This window comes from Dermacentor albipictus, unplaced genomic scaffold (assembly GCF_038994185.2).
Source record: "Dermacentor albipictus isolate Rhodes 1998 colony unplaced genomic scaffold, USDA_Dalb.pri_finalv2 scaffold_13, whole genome shotgun sequence".
Classification (NCBI taxonomy): domain Eukaryota; kingdom Metazoa; phylum Arthropoda; class Arachnida; order Ixodida; family Ixodidae; genus Dermacentor; species Dermacentor albipictus.
In genome coordinates, this window is record NW_027225567.1 from 11,720,796 (window position 1) to 11,744,667 (window position 23,872).

At 47.3% G+C, this 23,872-nt stretch overlaps 1 protein-coding gene across 1 annotated transcript; it reads right to left on the minus strand.

Annotated features, from left to right (window-relative positions):
• Positions 1–18,004: 18,004 nt before the first annotated feature.
• LOC135915701 (uncharacterized) lies at positions 18,005–21,472 on the minus strand. The gene is made up of 3 exons (XM_065448840.1): positions 21,379–21,472; positions 18,921–19,899; positions 18,005–18,657 (listed from the first exon to the last, which is right to left on the minus strand). The coding sequence occupies exon 2, from the start codon at positions 19,833–19,835 to the stop codon at positions 18,960–18,962; it is 876 nt and encodes a 291-aa protein (XP_065304912.1). The 5' UTR covers positions 19,836–19,899; positions 21,379–21,472; the 3' UTR covers positions 18,005–18,657; positions 18,921–18,959.
• Between the last annotated feature and the right edge of the window lie 2,400 nt (positions 21,473–23,872).

Sequence of the window (23,872 nt, forward strand, 5' to 3'; positions counted from 1 at the left end):
CAAGTGGAGTTACTGTAATTTGGTCGAATACTTTAATTTGTGCTTTCTCTGCTAGGGGCGCTAAACATGGTGAATTTTTTACTTTACACAAACCATTGACATAAACAATCGAGGTGTCTAAAGATGTTTTGTTACCTCAGGCAAATAGGCAGTTGATTTTTTTTAAAATTTGATTGTTGAAGCTGCTTTTTAGTCATAGCGTCAAGGTTTTTGTACTTGATTAACCACCGACAGCCGACAGCCTATTGGCATCGATGTGTTTCCTGGCCGTTGGCGTTCGAATACTACGGCGGTAAAACTTTTTCGAAAGCATGCTGGTTTCGTCTGCGAGTCATTACATAAACTTGCTGTAAAAAGGTCTACTCTTGGCAAAAAATAGTGCCTCATTTTGTTTAGGCGTTGATTATCATGATGAATGCGGCGGAGGTTGAGGGAGTACGCTTGAAGGTACGTTTTTATGCCGTTGATCTCCATAACACCGTAAATACGCAAAGCGATGTCACAGAACACCCGATCATTGTGTGTTCTCCGTCATCGCTTGTTTGCTGTACGCCTACTAATTCTTCATTTCTTCAAGTGTTGTATCCTCCTTTTGTCCTTGTTCTCTTGTGCTTCACTTACAGTATGTCGTTCCGTCAGCTGTAATGCGCATTTGCAAAACCAATACGTTTGATAAGACGCAGTGGTTGTCATAATTTCACTACACATGTATTAAGCTGGCACATATATGGTTCAGATACAGATGCCTGTATGCGGACTTGCACGACGTTGATGCGGAGATTAGGATAATTATGACAGAGGCAGCTGACGGCCGTAAGCTGTTGCATTCTTTCCGCCAAACTACCCGGCCTGGTAGTGCTGTATAAAAGTGACACGCGGTGACAGGGAAATTATTATACTTAGCAGCCGACCGTACGTTTTGTAGCTTAGGTCTTCTTTCTGGTGCGTTTGTGCTACCCTTATTAATGAGCCATTTCTTGCCTATGTTCTTGACTATGTAACCGCGTTTGTGTGGATGCGTAGACGTGTGCTTTTTGTTGTACTTGTAAAATGCAAATAAAATATTTTCAGGCTTACTCAATCTTTGGTGTCGTGTGCGTTTATTCCAGTCGAGGCCATCGTGCCACCTGGAAACCGCATTTTGTCAGTAGCCCTACACGAAATGCAAAAGCTGGAGCGCGGCGGCACAACTCGGCGTAACGGCGGCGTAATAAACGAAAAACAGCTCGGGATGCCCTTAAAAGTCAGTTCAGAGTGTGCCTTAACTCGATATGACTCAGCGCTACATGTATTCTGCGCCTCGATCGTGCTCCCGCGAGTTTGGTTGCTGTGTGGCAAACGTAGCGCCTACTTAATATAGGCGCTACGTTTGCTACATAGCAACTAAACTGGCGGGAGCACGATCGAGGCGCAGAAGCCAGAAACCCAGTAAAGCCACAGAACAGCTAGTAAAGCGTGTGCAAAACCCCGTTTCCGTTTCCTGTTGTACAGCGCCACCCGTGGTCACATACTTTAGTTCACGACGCCACCGCTACGCTTATTTCCGTAGCACTGTGGAAGGTACAGTTTCCCTTCTCTAAGTTTGTATAGGTGTTCTGTGGTTTGACTGCCTGGTTAGCAGACGCCTGCCCTTCACCACCTGCACACTGAAAACAAAATAGATGTTATAGTAAGAAGGGCTGTAGTTCTTTCCCATGCCATCACTTTTGCGAAGATATAAAGTCCTCTCAAAATGAAATAGAAAATACACCAGGCCAATTGTATCGTGCAACCACTTAAGAGTACAACATTCAGAACAAAAGCCTACAGCACTCGAACAAGCAGCATATTATGCTAAACCTGCACTCATTGGAAAATGAGGTACTACAGTAGTTATAATGTTCAACTACATGTGCAGTCAAAGCCCGTATAACAGGGCGAGCATGACAGATGCAGGTGTTGAACAGTTGCACAAACCATGACAGGGCACGTAAAATTACCATCCCTACTTAAAGCTGCATCATCAGGACCCCTTTGGTACAAGACAACAACCGCACCTGCATTCCAAGAAATTAGCCCCACCAACTGCAGCTACCTGGTACCAGACCTGTTTCGCTTGTGCGAGGCCATCGGATTGTTGGCGCTCCCTTAGAAAAGAAAACAGTAAAAAAAACTAGTGAGAACGATCAAAATTTTGTTACAAAATACAAGAATAATTAAGCACCTTATTTTACTCGCCATATGAATGGAAATATTTTGCGCTTTGCCCCGCATAACAGCCCGCACGCAGTTTAGAGCTCAGGAGGCTCAAATGAATTCGTTACGAATGACACCTGCAACACCAGCTCCTAAAGGTATGTGCGCTGCAAGAACACCTTCGGCGACGAGTAGTCGTCGTTTACGTTTTTGTGGACGCATGCTACGTGATGAGCAGACTTCGGTTTACTTTCATTAGCAATAACGCTCACCAGCAAGGCCTACAACTTGTCGTTCACGCTTAATGGTCATTCCGTGCACCAGCTGCAAGTATCGCTAACCGCAAACTCAACTGTTCCGCTTAACCGTCGGGACCTCTGTCTGAATGAAAACACGAAAAGGCTTGCCTTTTTGTTATAGCCAAGGCGAAGCACCGGCGCGGGATTCTGCTCTGTAGGCTTGTTGCCCAGAAAGTGCTCGGAGCAAACCTGCGTATTACATTTGTAGGGCGCAAAGTTGAACGTGGCACCAAAATATACACAGATCGAATACTCACTCGTGCATTTTCACTGGCTTGGTAGTTCTTCCTATTCACTGCAGCTATCCACCGGTGGCGCAGCTTGGCATTCTTCGTTGCGGATGGAAATCGGCGCAGGCTGAAAACAACGCACCGGCACGATTCCCTACGTGTGTTGTGCTCTTCACAAACAGCGCTAAGCAACCTGCTCCTTTTCCGCTGGTTGTTTTGGCATCCAAACACGACGCAATGATTCCCAGATGACTTCTTCTACTTTGGATCCGTGTGAACGGGCACATTTCCGCACTTTGGAGCCCTAGAGCTGGCGCTTGCCATGTCTACTGGTCGCCGGCGAACACACTTTGGCAGCCCAGTACAAAAAAGCGCCGGTCGACCGGGCAACCCGGGTGCGAGAGTATGCGTTCGGTTAGTCTGGGTGCGAGACTAGCGTGTTCTGGTCTATATTAGGTAGGCGCTACGTTTGCCACACAGCAACCAAACTGGCGGGAGCACGATCGAGGCGCAGAATACATGTAGCGCTGAGTCATATCGAGTTAAGGCACACTCTGAACTGACTTTTAAGGGCATCCCGAGCTGTTTTTCGTTTATTACGCCGCCGTTACGCCGAGTTGTGCCGCCGCGCTCCAGCTTTTGCATTTCGTGTAGGGCTACTGACAAAATGCGGTTTCCAGGTGGCACGATGGCCTCGACTGGAATAAACGCACACGACACTAAAGATTGAGTAAGTCTGAAAATATTTTATTTGCATTTTACAAGTACAACAAAAAGCACACGTCTACGCATCCACACAAACGCGGTTACATAGTCAAGAACATAGGCAAGAAATGGCTCATTAATAAGGGTAGCACAAACGCACCAGAAAGAAGACCTAAGCTACAAAACGTACGGTCGGCTGCTAAGTATAATAATTTCCCTGTCACCGCGTGTCACTCTTATACAGCACTACCAGGCCGGGTAGTTTGGCGGAAAGAATGCAACAGCTTACGGCCGTCAGCTGCCTCTGTCATAATTATCCTAATCTCCGCATCAACGTCGTGCAAGTCCGCATACAGGCATCTGTATCTGAACCATATATGTACCAGCTTAATACATGTGTAGTGAAATTATGACAACCACTGCGTCTTATCAAACGTATTGGTTTTGCAAATGCGCATTACAGCTGACGGAACGACATACTGTAAGTGAAGCACAAGAGAACAAGGACAAAAGGAGGATACAACACTTGAAGAAATGAAGAATTAGTAGGCGTACAGCAAACAAGCGATGACGGAGAACACACAATGATCGGGTGTTCTGTGACATCGCTTTGCGTATTTACGGTGTTATGGAGATCAACGGCATAAAAACGTACCTTCAAGCGTACTCCCTCAACCTCCGCCGCATTCATCATGATAATCAACGCCTAAACAAAATGAGGCACTATTTTTTGCCAAGAGTAGACCTTTTTACAGCAAGTTTATGTAATGACTCGCAGACGAAACCAGCATGCTTTCGAAAAAGTTTTACCGCCGTAGTATTCGAACGCCAACGGCCAGGAAACACATCGATGCCAATAGGCTGTCGGCTGTCGGTGGTTAATCAAGTACAAAAACCTTGACGCTATGACTAAAAAGCAGCTTCAACAATCAAATTTAAAAAAAAAATCAACTGCCTATTTGCCTGAGGTAACAAAACATCTTTAGACACCTCGATTGTTTATGTCAATGGTTTGTGTAAAGTAAAAAATTCACCATGTTTAGCGCCCCTAGCAGAGAAAGCACAAATTAAAGTATTCGACCAAATTACAGTAACTCCACTTGCGCGCTTACGCTGAAACGCGCCTCGATTGATTTTTCGCCCTCTGTGGCCATTTGTTGAACTTGAGGGTGTACGGGGCCTGCTGTAACTTTACCGGCGCTACCTGTGCTGCCATCTGTAGGCCGCCACCGAAAGCGACCGTGCTTTCGGTGATCTCATGGATGGTGACGGCGTTGTATTTCGATGTTATGCGAGTCGTACCAACGTTACTAGACTAGCTTCAGTTTTAAAACTCGGCGCCGTTGCGCGGAACCGCCACCCGCCCGCGCTTTCGTGGCGCTGCAGTCGCGCCCAGCTTCACTTCCTCACTAGCCGACTACGCGGGCGGGCCGGACTAAGCACGCGGTGCGGCGTTGGTGTATTCTGTGGTTCGTTGTTGAAAGCGAATTTCAGTAAGCATGTCATCCGTGGAACTGTAGGCTTCGCCGAGTTTTTTAAGAATATCAGCAGACGATGCCGACGTGCTGCGTACCTGGCTGCATTGGCCGCTATCGGAGCGATGTCAACAGTTCGGCGCACCACTTTTTCTGTGCTCCCAGCAATGCGACGCTTCGCTCGGCGTGAAACAGAGCGATTCATCGTGCCGACCGGAAACTCTCTGCGAAATCAACGGCACGCGCTCGTGCCACTGCTCCCGCGTTAGTCGTCGTCTTCCACAGCTGGCTGTGTGGCCGATTATCTTTCCAGCGTAGAATTTCACTTCACTTCTGTCGTCGTAATGGGAAGGCCGCGTTTATGGGGGTATGAGCCATTGCTTAAGGGAGTATGAGCCACTCATGGTCTTACGTAATGGAAAGATTTCATTTCGAAGAATCACAAGTGGCAAATCGCAGGCGAAGGTTGCTAACCACGCCGCCGAGCAAACTCGAGACATCTAACGCAAGCGACAACTGCGGACTGCGGGCATACCGTCAGTGACGTCGTTCTCTCTCGCAGCCTATTGTGTGTGCAACCTCATAACTGAGAAATACCTTAATGAACCCTCGGGATTAACCCAGTCATAAACACAGGGGCCGCACGTTTTAGCTTCGCTGATTAAGCATCTTCACGGAATGAAAAATCCGCCTTTTTTTTTCTTGCGGCTTGTGTGTACAAAGACCGACCTCATCTTTCTTTTTGTAGCGCTTCTTTGGCATGGTGAGAAGTTTCGGTGGGGGTGAACATCATCCTACAATCACGCACTTTGGCCAGATATTCAGGCTCGTAAGCCTAAACTGCGCGAAGCGTTAAAACGACAGGAAGAAACACATGGCATTTAGAAACGCAGCTTGTGCGCTTCGCTGTATGCGTTTCTTCCTTTCGTGCAGTTTACCATTCTTTCAGTATTAACGAACTGGCGCGATAAATCTTATTGCTGTAGGTGGATAACGCTTTCTCGTGGTATCACCAGTATCACTAATTCGGACAAGGGAGAACGCCAGCGAGCGTGAAACACGCGCAAACTGCCCGTCCGCACGAGCTCAAGGCTGTGACGAGGCGTCTGCAGTGGATCCCGATGGAACAGCGTTGCCCTCTGGCGGCTGTCACAGAAGTGGCGACAGCGGCTGTAAGCGCGCGGGCGGGGAGTTTTAGAACTGAGGCTAGTCTAGTAACGTTGAGTCGTACAGCGTCTTGTACGACGTGTTTCAGCAACGTTGCTTTTAATAGAGAGGACAGCAATCTGCGTATACGCCGTATAGACGTCTCACCCACTTGAAAAACACAACAGCAAATTTTCAGTCTGTCGTATTTTGGGACGTTGCGACTGTCGTTCTGTTCTCTGTAGTGTGACGCCCTGTAGTCGAAAATTCTGTAGTTCCTGATCAATATTTGATTAAAAATTGACAGAGGCCATTTTAAGGATATGTAAAATTATTAATACAAAATAAAATAAAAAAATAAAAGTAGAAAAAAAATCTTAGCAGTGGATTTGAACTTCGGACTTCACGCTTCCGAGACAAGCATCTCACCACTGCACCACGCCGAACATCACTACTAATGAACGTTTAAGCTATGTCAAGAGTGTAAATTGCTGTCTGGGTTGCTGTTTACATTTGCATTTCAAAAGCCACGATGCGCTTTCACTTCACCGCGTCAACTGCCGCATCTCTAGATGAGCAAAAGTGTTGTTACCATCGACAGGTACATCGTGGAGTGCTAGACCATCGATTTTGCTGTAACGATATCCATATTTCATACGAAATTCAGAAATAGACAACGGTGACCGGGGACACTGAGGGTTGTTACTGCTAATTTCGACAGTTGTCTCTTGCTCTTTACACTTTTGAGCTCGCATATAATTCGTGTGTTCAATGCAATATAGCTACATAAACACTCGTGGGTGAGTCTTCATCTCGACAGAATACTGGCTTCTCACGGCAGCGCTGTACCAGATTAATGAGACCCGAGCGAAACAGTTTTTCACGCAACTTTGTGGAACAATCCAAAACTTCTTTTCCGCTTCGCATATGCTTGTGCAATATTTCTAGGAAATTAACTAATGTGTCAGTGTAACCGCACATGTAAGTCCACAGGCCTGTGTGCACCATCTTACCAAATAAAACAAAGCGGATACGCAGCCATTCCCGCTGATGGTATGATTTTGATCAGCGGCCGATTTTGAGGAGGCCGGTAGGGCGTTGCTGGTGCCGCGTCGTCACGGCACAATTATAACAATTGGCAACGTCCCGTCGACTTTAATGCCGGTGTCGGTGCTATCAGTACTGCCGGCTTCAGAGAAGCACGATTGAATACCGTGCAAGAAAAAAAAATAGTGTACACCACCGATGCGAAGCTGACATTTTAAAGGGCCGCGACGGAAAGTGCTTCTGTTGCGACTTCAGAACTCTTGGCCGTCGCGACCGAATGTTTCTGTTGCGACGTCAGAATCGCTGTCGTAACGTCAGAAATGTCTGTTGCAACTTCAGAAACGTTAGGAACTTCTGTCGTACAACAGAAATTGCTGTAGTTGCAGCAGGAATTCCTGTGTCTTTTTCAACTGGGTAGGACCGGGAATCGGTTTGAAATTCGCAGCTAGCATATCGCAGTTTGGTCTGTGAATGTTCCGAGGAGGTCACGCAATTTCTGTAGGGCTTGATAATGGCCCCAATTTAGCACTAGGGGCGACATTGTCAGGATGTCGAACAATAAAAAAGTTCCTCCCCAGTTCTATTCAAGCATTAAACTCGTATGCATGATACCATCCAGTATGGTTGCCACAAAGCTCCAGAATAAACCAGCTTTTGTGCCAAACAGGCGACCCTATATGGTGCCACTGTGTCCAGTATAAGCCAGTTTAGTTGCAAACAGGGCCCCTGTTAAGACCCATTTCTGCTTGAACTGGTCGTGCCTATACCTGCTTGCATGCCAAACGGGACCCCGCTCAGCCCTGTTCATGTGTGAACTGGTCCAGTTTATACCTGTTTGCATGCCAAACGGGACCCCGTACAGACCTGTTCGTGTGTAAACTGGTCCAGTTTATACCTGTTTGCATGCCAAACGGGACTCCGTTCAAACCTGTTCGTGTGTAAACTGGTCCTGTTTATACCTGTTTGTTGCTAAACAGGTCCCTGTTAAAACCAGTTTAAACCTGTATAACCCAGTTTGAATTTAAATAGCATTTTCCAATAGGGTATGCAGGGTGTTTCTGCTAACTTTAGGCTGGGTGTAAACTCTATGCCCTCTATGACGACGCGACTAAATGCATGTTGCTCCCTTTGGTATGTAGCGTGTCGTGCTATTTCTGTATTTTGCTTAATTAACGAATTAGTCAATGATAATTAACCAACTTCTGAAGCAAGGAAGTTAGGAAAGAAATTCCACTTAGAAAGTTGCAGAGCAGTTGGCAACACGTCCGAATAAACAGTTTCTGTCTTTCTATCTGTTAAGTATTAGTGTTTTTCAGCTTACTGTGGATGCTCGCGAAATACAAAAAGCACCACGTGACATGCCCGCCTGCGAGTGGTGATTGCACTGCTCCTAAGCCTTCTGCGCACAAACGAAAACATACCATTTAACCGGTGTGAGCAGTGGCGTAGCTAGGTCGCCTGGCACCCAGGGCCCATAGGTCTTCTGTCACCCCCCTCCCCGGGTGTAGCCGGCGGAAAGAGGGGTGTCTTCAGACGTATATGACACCCCCCCCCCCTCACTGGCCCCTTGCACCCAGGGCCCACGGCTCCCCGGCCCCCCCTGTTGCTACGCCACTGGGTGTGAGCACCCGTCTTCTTATCGCCATCATGAACCACAGCGGGGGAAGCACGTCGCTGGCTTCAATACCACAGCCAACGCCTTTGTCACCTTTTAACGCCTTTGTCACCTGTCGCCTTTTAAGCGACAACACACCCTGCTCGATGGTATGCTCGTTTGGGAGCGCTGCAAGCACGGCGCGCAAGCGGGTATGTCAGGTGATATTTTTTGTACTTCGCGGGCATCCTCAGTAAGCTGAAAAACACTAACACTTAATAGATAGAAAGTTAGAAATTGCCTAATCGGACGTTTTGCAAAGTGCTCTAGAACCTTCTAATTGGAATTTTTCGCCTTTGTTCCTTAAGAATGGCTAATTTTCTTGACAAATTAACTACTTAGGAAAAATACAAGAATAGCGTGACACGTACAAGAGTAAATTAGCAACGTGCATTTGGCCGCATCGTCTTATGGTGCATCGGCATATTTTTAAACTCTGAGTAAAGTTAGCTGAAACATGTGTATATACGTCTATGGTTGAAGTAACATGAAACAACACCCTGTATATATGCAATGGTGATCAAGTGATCAGTAAAGCAACATATGTGTGCAAAAGACGCACACATACATATGTGCGTGTGTTTTTCACATGTACTTCGAAACTCAATATTGCTCGGGACTTAATGACTCAACAATAAGTTAACAGCATTTAGTCAACGACTTTATTGTTGAAAACTACTCAACAATGATACAATACTCAATACTATTCAACAATATGTCAATAGAATTTAGTCAACGAGTTTATTGTTGAAAACTACTCAACATTGGCTCAATAATACTCAATGCTATTCAACAATATATCAACAGAATTTAGTCAACAACTTTATTGCTGGAAATTACTCAACAATGGCTCAATAATACTCAATACCATTCAACAATATATTAAGAGAATATAGTCAACGACTTTATTGTTGAAAACTACTCAACAATGGCTCAATAATACTCAATATTATCCAACAATATACCAACAGAATTTAGTCAACGACTTTTTTGTTGTGAACTGCCGAACAACTTTATTGTTGAATTATTGCTCTGTGGTTTCAATAAATGTTGAGGTATTGTTGAAAGGCTATTGAGTCAGCCATTTGTCAACAATATGCCAACTACATTTCAACAGTCATTTTCATAAGGGTTCCCTGTCGGTCCCTGCGTGGGAGACGCCCACTGTGCGCTGACGTGCGCCCTGCAGGACTTTTATTAAAGTTTTTCCAATCCAATCACGCGTTTTCAAAGAAGAAACTGCGGCCCACGCATGGCAACAGAAATAATCTGAAATAACCGTCGGGAAGTACGGCTCAAGCCGCCTATACCACAAGCATGCACGAAGGGAACGAGCGCGCGCCGCAGCCGAGCAAGTCGGAGTGAGTGGCGCCCTGGCCGTGACGTCACTCGCGAGAGGGCGCCACTCCAAATTCTCGCCGCTAATAGGCTTTAAATAGTAGCTTGGAAGTGGCAAGACTAAGGGCTAATAGCTATTAGTGGTTTTACTGTGTCTATATTATAGGAAAGTGAGAGCGTGGCCGCGTGGTTGAACACGTGCGAAAACGTGTCATACCTTAAGTCTCGGCGGCATTGATTGCTTTTTAAAACATTACTGAGAATTACTTTGCAACATTCTAAGGATTTAGATCCTGTGCGTATCGGTTTTAGCTGCGAGGCAAGTGCTCTGCATTATTAAAGTATCGCGTATTTGCAATTGAAAAAGCCGTGCAATACATAGACAAGAACGGCACCGAGAGCAGCGCTGCTGCGCCGGCGTTGAGAGCACCGCATGCGAGGCCAAATTCAATAGCGGGTGGTACGCCTCTCCCATCACTCGTTCGCGCCGCCTTGATTGCCTCTTGCACTGCGCGTGTTTGGGCACGTTTCGTACCGCGCGCGATGCGTGCCTACGTGTGTGTGCGTGGACGTTTTATTCGAAGGACGATCTACAGTCTGTTTCAGACTTAAGGGAAAACTCGGAGCGCGTTGCATCGCGATGCGGCGAGCGCTTGAGTCGGGCGGCGGCAGCAGCTCGCGGAGGCTCAGGTGCACGAGTGCGGCGACTCGAACGGCGTCGTCTGCTACGGCGGCGTGCGCTGGCCGCATTGTCGGGAAGCGTTCTGCTGTTAGTTGCAGTGCGTCGATCTCATTGCTACTGCGTGAAATCAGCCGGTATTCTTTACTAAGCGTTGTGTGACGCCCACTGATACGCCTCGAAGGTAAGTTCATCGCTGAAAGGTGCAGGGCAGTCATAGACGACGTACTGATTCCATACATTCTTGACGGCTCGTTTCTGGAAGGCGACTATATATTCTAACACGATAGGTAGCCGACCCACACTGCTCGTGTTGTGCAAGAGCTGCTGGAAGAGTGCGCAGTCACTCTCTTGGAGTGGCCGCCTCAATCCCCGGGCGCCAACATCATTTAAAATGTCTGGGGCTCGTTGAAAGTATCGCTGGCGCACCATCCCCTCTATCAGTCGCTCGAGGATAGGCTTCGATCCACCATCGTCAGTGACTGAGACATGCTGCGAATGAACACATCCCTGATCAAGTCACTCTACACTTCACTGCCTTCCAGGATGAGCGCTGTCGTCGCTGCCGCTGGGGACATGAAGAGATACTAACCGATGTTCGGAGCGTGACATGTCCAATTACCTGCCGGCGGTCAGGGTCTGTGTGGTGTAGTGATTGATTGTCTAGAAAAATCACTTCCAGCTCATTGTCTTAACCTGAAACATTTCTTTAATCGTATCCGTTTGTTTCATCGGGTTCGACCCCCATAGTTGTCATTGTTGAGTGCTTTGTTTTCCTTTCGAGTCAAATAAAGACTGAACGCGTTGCGCGCACATCTTGGTGCGTCTTGTCGCTGCTTATTACGGTAGCACACACAGTGAAGAAATGTGCGTGGCACACGCTCAGTACCTCGGCCGTTCGAAAGAACAAACGAAGCATGCTGTCAAAAGAAGTTTGCGGAACTCCATCATCGCCAATGAAGGCTCAGAGTTTCGTCGGCACATACATAAGGCACAAACGAGCTAAAGTCATTTTTGCAGTTTCTCACAAAATGTTTGCTATAAATCCGTGTTGTCCCTGATAGCCACAACGGACTTCCATCGACACTGTGCGGAAATAAACAAAATATATCTCTGCATTGCACAACTACGACATGCGCACACAACTTTAACTAGTACGTACCCTACAATATAGAATAGAGGCAGCAATGTAAATAGCTTGGCCATTTTTTAACAGTGCTCAAGAGACGGAAGTGGAAAGAATTAGTAATCATTTCTCCTTCAACAATGCCGGCGTGATCAAGGCGCGGGCGTGTATCGTCCAGTAACTCGATTGATCGGTGCAGCGGTGATGCAGGAATGTACTCCGGTCACGTTAATGCATCGTGCACGTATTCAAGTTCTCGGCACGCGTGAACTTCGGCCACTGCTAGCGCATACAACAGAAGTGGTTTCCATTTTTGGGCAGCGCACACACAAACAAAACACGGGAAAGAGGACAGGGCAAGCGCTGGTCGAACAACTTAAAGTTATTATATGGATAAAAGGATTATATACCGTGTAATTATTAAATTCATGTGGGGTACATATAAAACCGTAATACACTCAGGAGTCTTCAATGAACCAGCTCGCTTCATTTGCCAGATGTTTACTTCGTTCGGCGCACCGAAGTAATCCATGTCTGTCGTCTGATTTTTTCATACCGTTTTCTTGTGAATCGGCAGAATTTCACTGGTGGCATCAACGCTTTCGTGTTTACATTGCCGTCGTGACAGTTAACAACACAATCATAATTTCCGGCCATCCGAAGAGGCGCCGTCGCAAACAAGAGGCGTTTCCCGCACAGCGGGAACTGAACGCGGGCGTGACCGCGAAGGGAAGCGGTGGCGGAAACCTACACCCGTTGGAGGTGAAACCGTTCCGCCAGGGGAGAAACGAGTGCTGGCGTCTAGGATGAAACTTGGTGTGCGGACGTCCATGGCAAGAAAACCGGGAAAGCGGGCAGTGGGCGGGTTGTTCCTCAAGGCAGATGAGGGGACGGATGAGAATGAAGAGGGAGTCGAGTCAATCGGCACACACTGTGATGTCTATGCTAGGCTGAAGAAAATGGAGACTTTCCAGGAAGATTAGCAGAGTAGTTTGCTGAGCCAGTTGGTCATGGTGAACATATAACGGTTTCCAGCAAGTACAGACGCGAGTACAAGAAGTAGAAACGGACAGCTAGGGCAGCGCTGGACATACCTTGGTAACTTGGCAACTTAACATAGTAAGTCCAGCGTTGTCCTGTCCGTTTCTACTTATTGTGCTCGCGTCTGTACTTGCTGGAAACCGCTATATGTTCCAGGAAGAGCTTGTCAAACAGGTTGAAGTGCTCCAAAATGAGCTAATTAGGGAGCGTGGTGCACGGAAGGTAGTGGAAAAAAGACTAGAAGCAGCCGAGGAAAAGCTAAACAGGGCCGCCATTGTGAAGGAGAATGGCCGTGACAATGAAACGTACTCCCCCGATGTGACAGGAGAGGAGTGCCAGCAAAGTACGTGGAATGCGTGCAACGTGGTGAGGGGTTAGCTGGAAAGAGCGGCACCTCCCTTGAGGTCGCCACAAGAAAAAAAAGCAGGAGCGCTGGAGTCAATGCCCCTTGTCGTGTCCTAATGACGCGGAAAAGGACAAAGGGAAGCAGAGAGAGCTAGGGGAAAGTGTAATGGTGATTATCACCCGCGACTCAAACCTCGCTACGTGCCCAGAAGCAATTACGGAGTGGGTGAAAGGCGATAAAAGAGTGGCGGTAGGGACATTTCCAGGGGGGACACTGGGTTCTGTCATGGCGCGAGCAAAAGAAAAGCTCGCGTAAAATGCCCACGCGCGGAACCTTCTCATAGTAGCAGGTGGGCTAAGTGACGTCCCAAACAGGAAAGAGACAGGACTAGCCCAGCGCTTGGCGAAGTCGGATGCTCATCCATCACGGAGTCAAATGAAAAGAGTAAATTCGAACTGTCAAGAGCATCTTTGGTTATCAGGTAAAATGAGTTCGAAAAACACTTGGTTGGGCGTTACGTATTTGGGGCAGGAATTGCACAGAGAAGAATAAACAGCTAGTGGAATGCATAAGTGCTGATATTAAGGGTTTCGGAAATGACGCTGAAATGATCCTATCGGGGGCGAGGACTTACGGAGTCGCCATCTGTCGGAAGCACCTGCCTTGCGTAGTATGAGGGATCCCGCGGCGCGCTCCTCATAGGTTTCGCTTACGGCGCTCAATAAAAACACCACACGGCAGCCCTCCTGGACATTTATGTAAGTACCCTCAAAACGAGAGTAGTTTTTGACTGTCGTTATAATAATCTTGCGCAAACTGAAAGCACAGAATCGTTTACAGACGCTATCTCTTAACTGAATACGTACAGTGGACGCCATGGAAGCCTCAATGCAGCGATCGCACGGGTTCGCAGCGACCGACTGCACGTCTGCATGCATGTCCGCGCACAATGTTTTGCTTTCGCTATGAGCGCGTTTTCGCACCGTGCCGTGAGCTTTCATTACGCCGCAGCACATGAGCATTTGACAGTACACAAGCAACCATTGTTGCCTGGACGCTATCACCATTGTTGAAAAATAATTTCGTTAAAGACACTTAGACGCCTAGCTACGGCGACTGATGTGCTGTCGCGGCGATTCAATCTTTTTTGTCTTCGAAATTCTTGGACATTTCAATATTATTCCTCAGGTTGCGTCGCACTGTATGTTTATCGGTCATCTCAGCGTGCGATTTCCCTCTGCTTCTTTTTCGTAATGCAGTGCATTAATTCATAACACAAACATGACCATATGCTATGACTTTTTTTAATGTGCGTCTTACCGCTCCCTTTGCGTTCCGGTGAACTTGCCAGTATGTAGCATCAACAAGGCCATAGACCAAACCGTCATGACATTAGCCCGGCAGCGGGCGCGGGCAAGCGTCTCAGTGCGCATTTTCTGCTACTCACCGAACAACACAGTACCGTCGCCATAGCAGAAATTTTCCTCGAGTTTGTGCATGCTGCATACCCGACTTGTAGCCGATGGCTGTCTGCCGGTTGTAAGTTTCGCGAGCCAACCTTCACGCAGCTCCTTGTCCTGCGGCTACATGTGAATAAGACTGACACGGGGCTCCGTTGCGTACGTGTGGCACTGGGGCACCGAACAGTAGCCTAGCATGCTGCACGCCTCCGGGGGCAGCCACTACCTATTATAGTACTTTCAAATATTGTTAAGCAGACACCCAAGGCGGTAAAGCCCCACCACTTTATCAGAACCGTAGCGCAGCTGGGACTTGAAACTTTCGTTTTCAGCTTGCTTCGGCGCATCCGGAGCAGCTGACGCGGCCGCTGTGTCCAAGTGATCCCTCATGTCACGTCACGCCGACGGTGGCGCCAGCTTTTCCAGTGGTGGAGCTCCCCGCCCAATTGCGTGGCACGAATGCCCACATACAGGATTCAGATGGCTATGCCGACAACAACGGGAAGTCAATGCTAGACCTTTGTGAGCAACATAACCTCGTTATTGTAAATAGAGGGCCTAAGTGTGAAGGTAAGATCACGGGGGAAGTGGGAAACCGGCAGTCAACTATTGATTACTGCCTAATGACACACGGAATTCATGATAAGTTGAGAGAAACGGTCATTGATGAGGAAAGATGTAGCAGCATAGGGAGTCACCATAAACCTATCATTTTCAAATGGGATATGTAGCTGGGAACGAGAGCAAGGAGTGCAAAATGGCCAGTCCAAATTTGGACGCTGAACAAATGGCAAATATAGACAGTAGAGTCGAGTAAGAACTTGCCAAATGGCCAAGTAAAGCGTGGGAATATAGTGAGCGTCTAAGTGTAATAATGACAGAAATACGGAAAGAGAAACAATATGTTCGTTGGAAAAGAAAAAGGAAACCGAAAAGCTGGTGGAACAGGGAGATACGAGAAGCGATCGCCGAACGAATGAAAACATTCCGAGAGCACAGGCAGGCAAAGAAGCCGCAGTTGCCGCAGGATGAAGTAGCCAGTAAATGGTAAATATACCGGCAGAAAAAGTCTATGGTTCAAATATTGGTGCAAGCAAAGATAAAAGGTGAAGGTGAACGTTCGTAGTCAGAAATACGTGAGAAGAAGAAGGCCGCACCTAGAGTATTTTGGAACCACATAATATTATTAGGCAGGAAGTCAACTACAATACAACAACATATCCTAGACGAAGATGGAAACAAATTGGAAGGGGAAGCGGCATTAAATTACACCCGAAAAGTGACAGCCGAATCTTTCCACGGCAATGACGAGGTTGTATTTGAAGAAAAATAGAGCATGAATGAGGACCCGATGGAAAAGGAGCTGGTGCTGACAAATTTCAACTGGACGAAAGCCAAACAGAAGATTCCTAAGCGCACAGCCACAGGACTTGACGAGGTTCCCTATAGGCTGATTAATGAACTAGGACCAAAAAGTAAGGAAGATGGGGTGAAAACAGTGGAAAAAACTTTATAAGATAGACGAATTCCAGACAGAATTAATTTAATTTATAAAGGTAAGGTAGAGAAAGAAAGAATTTACTCGTATAGACCATTGACCATTACATCGGTAATATACAGGCTAGAAATGCAGGCAATCAAATTAAAGCTGCAAGCATGGGCAGAGAGTAATGCCATTTTGGAAGAACTTCAGAATGGCTTCAGAATAGATAAGCGTTTGGATGATAACTTGTTTGTTCTTACTCAGTATATTGAATTATCAAGAATAGAAAGCAGACCATTATATGCGGCCTTTTCAGACATTACAGGGGCGTATGACAACGTAGACTGCTACATTTTGTGGGATATTCTGGAAGGGGAAGTGTTAGCTGACGCTTGTCTACAGATTTTCAGAGATTTACCTAGAAAATACCGCTTGTGTTGAATGGGAAGAGATGAGGCGCGAGGAGAAAGTTAACATCAACAAGTGACTGAGGCAGCTAGGGGTGTCCTTTATCCCCACTGCTGTTTATGATGTACATATTGAGGATGGAGGGGGCGTAAGAAGGAAGTACTATCGGGTTTAATCTCTCATACAAACAGGCGGGTATAGTAGTAGGGCAGCAGCTTCCACGTTTATTTTATGCCGACGACATTATGTTGCTAGCTAACAAGCAATGTGATTTGCAACGTCTGGCTAATATCTTTGGACAGGAAGGCAAGAATTTAGGTTTGAAATTTAGTGCTAGAAAATCAGGTGCTATGGTATTAAATGAACATAGTGAACAGACAGTGGCAATACAGTGCCAAGAAACACCTCGGGCAATATAAGTAATTTGGTATATGGATAAATGAAGACAATAGGTATATGGAAACACAGGGCAAAACAATAACAGTAAAGGGGAAGAGAAATCCAGCCATAATAAAGCAGAGAGCGCTATGGGGATACAATAAGTACGAGCTGCTCCAGGGTATGTGGAAAAGTGCAACGGTTCCAGGACTTACTTTTGGAAGTGTGGTTGTTTCCTTGAAATCAAGGCGCAACCAGGACTCGATGGCAACCAGAGGTCAATGGGACGCCTCGAATTGGGCGCTCAAGGGAAGGTTACAAATGAAGCTGTGCAGGTTGATATGGGCTGGACTAATTTTGAAGTGAGGGAACCTCACAGTAACATTGATTATCAAGAACGACTGAGGAATATGGAAGGAAGTAAATGGGCTGGGCGAGTGTCGAGGTATCTGTACAGGAAGAACATTGATTCACAGTGGAGGAAAAGAACTAGGTAGCTTACCAGCAAGTATGCGGCCTGTATGGTGGGCAAGACAGCAACGAAGAACGTCAAGCGGAAAGTCAGAGACGCTGAAATAATCTCGTAGCTGGCGCCAATGGAAAAGAAACCTGCCATAAGTACCTACTTAAGAGGATAAAGGAAATCAGGAAAGAAACAATTTATGATAACTCAAAGGGAAGCTCATTATTTTTCAAAGCGAGATCAGTATGCCTTAGAACATGCGCCTATAAAGCGAGATATAATAAGGACGAAGAAGCATGTTCTTGCTGCTGTAAAGCTAAGGAAACGGTGGAGCATGTTTTATTAGAATGTGAAGACATCTGCCCAGCGGTTGATTAGGCACCATTGGCCTCCTTACCTAAAGAGCCTGAAGAGCCTAAAGAAGCTTTTCTTTTATTGTGGACTGAGTTTGCGTTTGTTTTATCGCATTTTTAATAGGTCATAGACACCTTATAATTTTCTTTCAATCCTCGTCTCACTGTAATAGTCAAAATTTATTGCAAGTGTTTCATTCCTGGAACATGCTGCTGTGCCACAGCGTGCATTGCATGTGCCACTCATCTGCGCTGCTTGCCATGAAAGAAGTGTCGTCCCAGGGATGTGGTGCTGCTCTTATCACTCGTTTCCAGCGCCTATTGCCTGCACCACGTCGTCGTAAATAGGCCAAACACAAAGCCGGACCTAGTTGAGGGGGGTGCAAAGGCTCCGAGATTCTCAAGTATTTTTTCACGGGTGCCCCGTGCTATGTCTGTCTGTCTCTCTCTCTCTGTCTGGGCCCTGTGAGTTCTGTATTGTCTCGAGGTCGCACAATTCCCGAGGGGGGGTGCTCGAATGGTGATAGAAAGGACTGAGTTGTCTGACCACCACGCGTATCTGAAAACGTAGCATGCATGTGTGTGCGTGTGTGTGTATGTGTCTAGAAGCCGTGTTTCACCCCTGGAAGCCTTGTGTGTGGTGGGCTGCACCTCCTCTGCCATGCGTAGAGACTGGGGAGCGCGACCGCAAGAAGGCGAGAGTGTATCATATGGCACGTGCTTTGTGCCCAGAGACGTGTTTGTGTGTGATGTCATTCATTCATTCATTCAAATAACTTTGGTGGGGTGGGCCTGGACCCCACCTAGGTTTCAGCCAAGGGTTGTTGGCCCTTGGCAGCTTCCTCGGCTCGCTGAAAGAAAAAAATAATATTAAAAGTGAATTATAGAGCTAGGAGATGAGACGAGGTTGTGTTAACCTTTGAAACAAAAAACAAGGACACCTTGTTAAGTAAGTCAGCAAAACAGTGCACGTCGCCTCAGTGGCAGGTGAAGCCAGGCAAATGTTCAGCTGCCCTAGCACCCTCGATAGGATGCGGTATTTGCACGCTCTATGGCGACTGCTACCTTTGACCCCCTGCCTCACCCAAGAGAAGCCAGCAAGCAACGGCAGTACCTGTTGCAGGCCCAGGGCAGCGCGTCGTGGCAGGCCCACCTACAGGCCGCGCCAGCACCAGAGGGCGTGCAGGTAGGAGACGCACCGCTGATAGATGCGGACGTGCCACCACCGGGCGCAGGCCGAGTTCACCTCGTCCAAGATGACATTGTTGACGACTTCGTCGACGTTGTGCCGGGAACTCAGCCCCTGGCCGTCGCTGCACAGCTTACGTCGCCCTGCGCAGTCACGGCAGCACTTGACCATCTGCTGCAAATGCCTGCGCAGTCCCGCCCAGAGGCGCGCCCACGTCGGTCGGCGTCGCGGCTCCATGCACGGATCCAGCGGGTCCTCGACCCATTGTTTCAGCAACTTGCTCGTGGACAGCACCGACGCATCCGGGACCACTCGGATGGGCGTGCGCGCAGGATTGTGGCTGGCGCTGCTGCTGGGCGCGTAAATGCTGCCGCCGCTGAAGCTGGACCAGTGATCGCTGCTGTCACTGTTGATGAAACTCTGGAACTCCTGAACGACGAAGTAGCCTCGCTGCGCAGACTTTGTCGAGGAGTCGCTGAGGAGCGACGCGGCGCTACGCGTTATACGCAAGTCTGCGCGCTGGCCGCTCACGTCCAGGATTCGCGCCACTGGCTTTTCAGTCGCCTCATCGTCGCGCTCTTTCTCGCCGGAGGGCGGCGAGAGGACGCCGGTGGGGCTATACGACGTCTCTACGCAACATGGCGGCGGACTCGGTTTTGCCTGGTCGCCTTTCCACGAAACATTACCGTAAGTTGGGCAGATGTGTTGAGAGAGACACGATTCGGCCGGAGTCAGGTACTCACTGGAGACGGTAGTTACGCTTTCGGCCCGCAACTGTTCGGCCTCGATATCCCCACCATGACCCGACGGGTACGGCCACGGTGGCTGGCCCGGTACCATGGCCCTGCTAAAGTCGTTGCCACGACCGGTAATTGTACTGCCCGATGCCTTCAGCAGGACGTGGCTGCATTAACGCGTTGCACATTAAGGGTGCGATCTTGTACGCGTTCCAAAATCGAACGGAGGTGGTCCGCTCCTTACGTCATGAAATAGGCGGTCCATTCTGTTGCGTTTGTCCGATAGCAGACGACGCGGAATGATTGACAGCAGATATCACGTCACAATTGACGTCATGGCATTCGTCACGGTTTAAATTGACGAATCGTATGCGGCTCGGTGGAACGGACCACCTCCGTTCTATTTTGGAATGCGTACAAGATCGCACCCTAAGTCGACATAACCTAGGGCGCTATAACGTAAAACTATTCCAAACTTTTCTGTTCCAATTCTGCTATCAGCCCACCGCGATTGGTCAGAAACTTTTTGGACCACCCCCACTTCACCTCTCTGTCACGCCACGTCAGGAAAACCGCGATAGCTCCCCATCTGATATGATGTTACACACTGATCATGCATGATTGGACCGAACAAAAGAAAAAATAGTTATTTCTGATTCCACGCTTTTCGCCATTAGCCCTCGGCTATTGGTCCAAGTTTTCGGGCTGCACCCACTTCACCTGCTTGTCACGCGACGTCACGAAACGGCAAAAGCTCACCTCGTCAAAGTGACGTGTACGCGTTAAAGGTGCATTAATATGCCGAACCAAATTAACTTTTCTTCTGAATAGCCACATGCTGCCCCGTTCCGAAAGGAATAAAAGATGGCTGGCACCAATCGCTTCGGCACTGGCTACTCACCCCTGCCGGAGAGCATGGGTTTATTTGCATGTAATAAAACTTTTTGCGTGGCCATGTAACGTTATCGAGAATTTTCGGCACCTTTGCGACCTCGTTCTGCCAACTATTCTTTGCTGAGGATCCGTTTTAGCTTCATTCTTAAGCTTCCGTTACATGCTGCCGCGATTGTCAACGAGCCACCGCAAGCTAAGTAAAAGAAAGCGGACCAATCGCAGACGCCGGCACCACCCTCTTCATCCGGTTATCGATTTTCAGTGCAGTGGCTCGGCCCCATCGAATCCCTCTCCACTTGAGCATGGTCCTCACCTCTTGTGAACCAATTAGATAAGACAAGCCGCTCAGCGCAGGCAATGTTATTCGTTTTTCAAGCCAACAGAGGTGGCCTCCTATGAAAGCAGGGAATATTTGATTGATTTGTTGAGACAACACTGCGGTGACCGCCCGATGCTTGCGTCGGCGGGTGCACAAATTTGATGTCAGGAGATTGGAATAAAAACATATTGGAATAGTTTAACGTTATACGGCCCCTAAACACCCGCAACTGCGATAAGTCTGTCAATGGGCGCTACCGTCGCCTTTGGCTCCTGAGGTTCTACGACGCGATTGAGCCTGAACCCGACCTCATTCTGTCGGGCATGCTATGAACGGTTCGCCCGAGCGCAACGACCCAGATTATGCAACGCACGTGTCTACGCGGCCACCGCAGGCGCTCACTATGTCGGGGTCATTGGCCTCCTCCGCTCACCGCGTGCTGGTGGGTCCCTTCTGGTAGGGCTGCCGGTACTGCGTCGTCAGAAAGTGGAGATACTGTGACCTCCGTGGCCGAAAGATGATGAGGATGATGACGGCCTCATGTTATGGCTCATACCCACACTGGGGGATTGGCCAAGAATTGCGTACAGAAACGATTACCTATTCTGTTGAAGTGCTACTTATTCGATGAGAAAAAAATCAAGAAAGAAAGATAAGGAAACATACGAAACAACCAAATTACAAGACAAAAATCAAAAAGATATTCGTTTTGTTGGCTGTATGTAACTGCAAACGGCATCAAATACGTCCCTGTGGCAGACCCCTATAACTGACGCACCGAAAGATAGTATGATTTCTGGTGATAACATTAACCCTAATTTAGCGAGCGGAAGTTCTAGATTTCTTTCCCTTAACAATTTGTATCGTTGACATACCAAAAAATAATGATCTATTGATTCTGTTTGTTGGCAGTATGGACACAGAGGCGATAGCGTCAGACCAGTCCTGTGTAAATATAGGTTTAATGGAGGAACATGCCAGCGTAATCTCGTGATCGCTACTTCTGATTGCCTTGATGGACGCCACTGGATTTTCCCCGGAAATTTGAGGTGCTGATATTATATCCATGTTGTTATTGATTCACTGACATCTGTACGAATTGAATATTTCTATATCTGATTGCTGTTACGTGCGCCACCAAAGGAAAAACAGGCACTATAGTTCCACTCAGGGATGCTCGCGCTAATGAGTCTGCCATTTCATTTGAATATAAGCCACAATGGCCAGGTACCCATAATAGTTTTAGAGAATTTAACTGTGAAGGAACTAATGTTAGAAACGTCTTTAGTGGTGATGAATTGGATGAAGCTGTGAGCGAAGTACAGACCGAAAGGGAATCTGTTATAATATAACTGCACTTATTGAGTTCGATGGGAGTTTCCGAAGCGCTAAAATAATTGCTAGAAGCTCGGCTTCAAGAACAGATGTGAAATTTGGCAGTCTCAAGGGGAATGACCAGCCAAGCGGAAAAGAGAAGATGCCTACGCCCGCCTTTTCGTTGTTCACTGAAGCGTCTGTAGCTATTATGTTATTTGTTTGCACGTGTGCTAGGCAATCTTGCAACAGGTTATTTAAAAAAGTGGCTGATTGAAACTTAGAGTTTGGGGGGAAAATGTCATCAAAATCTGTCTTAATATTCTGATGTGATTCGGTTGACGGAATTACCTCTGGAATGTTCACATTCATGCTATCTAATTATTTTTTTACCAATATAATCTGTGGAGTGTGAAAGCGAGGCCAATGAGCAAGGAAGAAAAAATTTGGATCATTAATGAATGCCTATTCAGATCGTCTAAGCGGCAAGCTGTAAAATTTCAGAAATGCTTGAATTGTTAAGGTGCGAAATCTGCAGGGCAATGTTGGAAGGCGCGATTCTTGATAGATAACATTAATAGCCACAAACCTGGGGAATCCCAGACACAGGCGTAGGGCCTCACGCTCCAAAAGAACCATAGGCTTTATTTTATAAGCAGGGCCACCTCAGAATAAGACGTCAATTCCAATATGGGGCACATATACATTTTATAAATCATCAAAAATGAATCCCTACGTAGTCCATATTTTCGGTTGCTCATTCTGCGCAGAATACTTAAAGCACGTTGTGCCTTACCTTTTAAACGCTCTATGTGTGGACTCCAGTTGAGTTGTCTATTATATGTGATTCCCAAATATTTTAGAGACTCAACCTGTGGAATGGGTTCTTGCTTATACGTTATAGAAATCGAAACTGGATCCATGACCGAGAACACTAAAATGGCGCTTTTGCTTAAATTGAATGACATACAAATTGTCTGAAGCCATACTTCTAGCAAACTCATGTATCTTTATAATTTTTGGTATAAAGTGTTAATGTCAGTGTCGGCCGCAAAGCATGCAATGTCATCTGCATACACGTTAACGTGCACGTTCTGACAAGTGGGGATGGAGCTCATTAATATAATAAATAATATTGGGGATAGGACTGATCATTGGGGAACTCCGCGAGCTTGTCTGAATTTAGACGAAGAACATCCGTCCCTGAAGCAATAAAATTCTCTTGATCGCAAAAATTCTGCCACCCACGCGGTAATATATTTGGGGAAATTACAACGCTGCATAATATCCAGTAAAATTGAATGTTCGACGCTGTCATAAACTTTAGCTATATCTAATTTCATCAAAGCAGAATATTCTCTCCTTTTCCGAGCAAGTTGGATGCGGCTCTCTAAATCAGCATGGGCACACCATATTGAGCAATTAGCTCTAAAGCCTATTTGATTTAAACAGCCCAGCACTCGAAAAATAGCGCAGCACATGCACAGAACGCACCCGACCACTCGGCTCGCCTCGCACTGCGCACGCGTTTCGGTACGCGAACGATGCCCTCTGTGGCACAGTGGCGCCGCGTCGCGGCACCTTTGGGCAGCATATGAACCTCTCCCATAGCG

Coding starts and splice junctions, on each gene's coding strand:
- LOC135915701 (XM_065448840.1), bottom strand. CDS start 19,835: ATGGTACCGGGCCAGCCACCGTGGCCGTACCCGTCGGGTCATGGTGGG.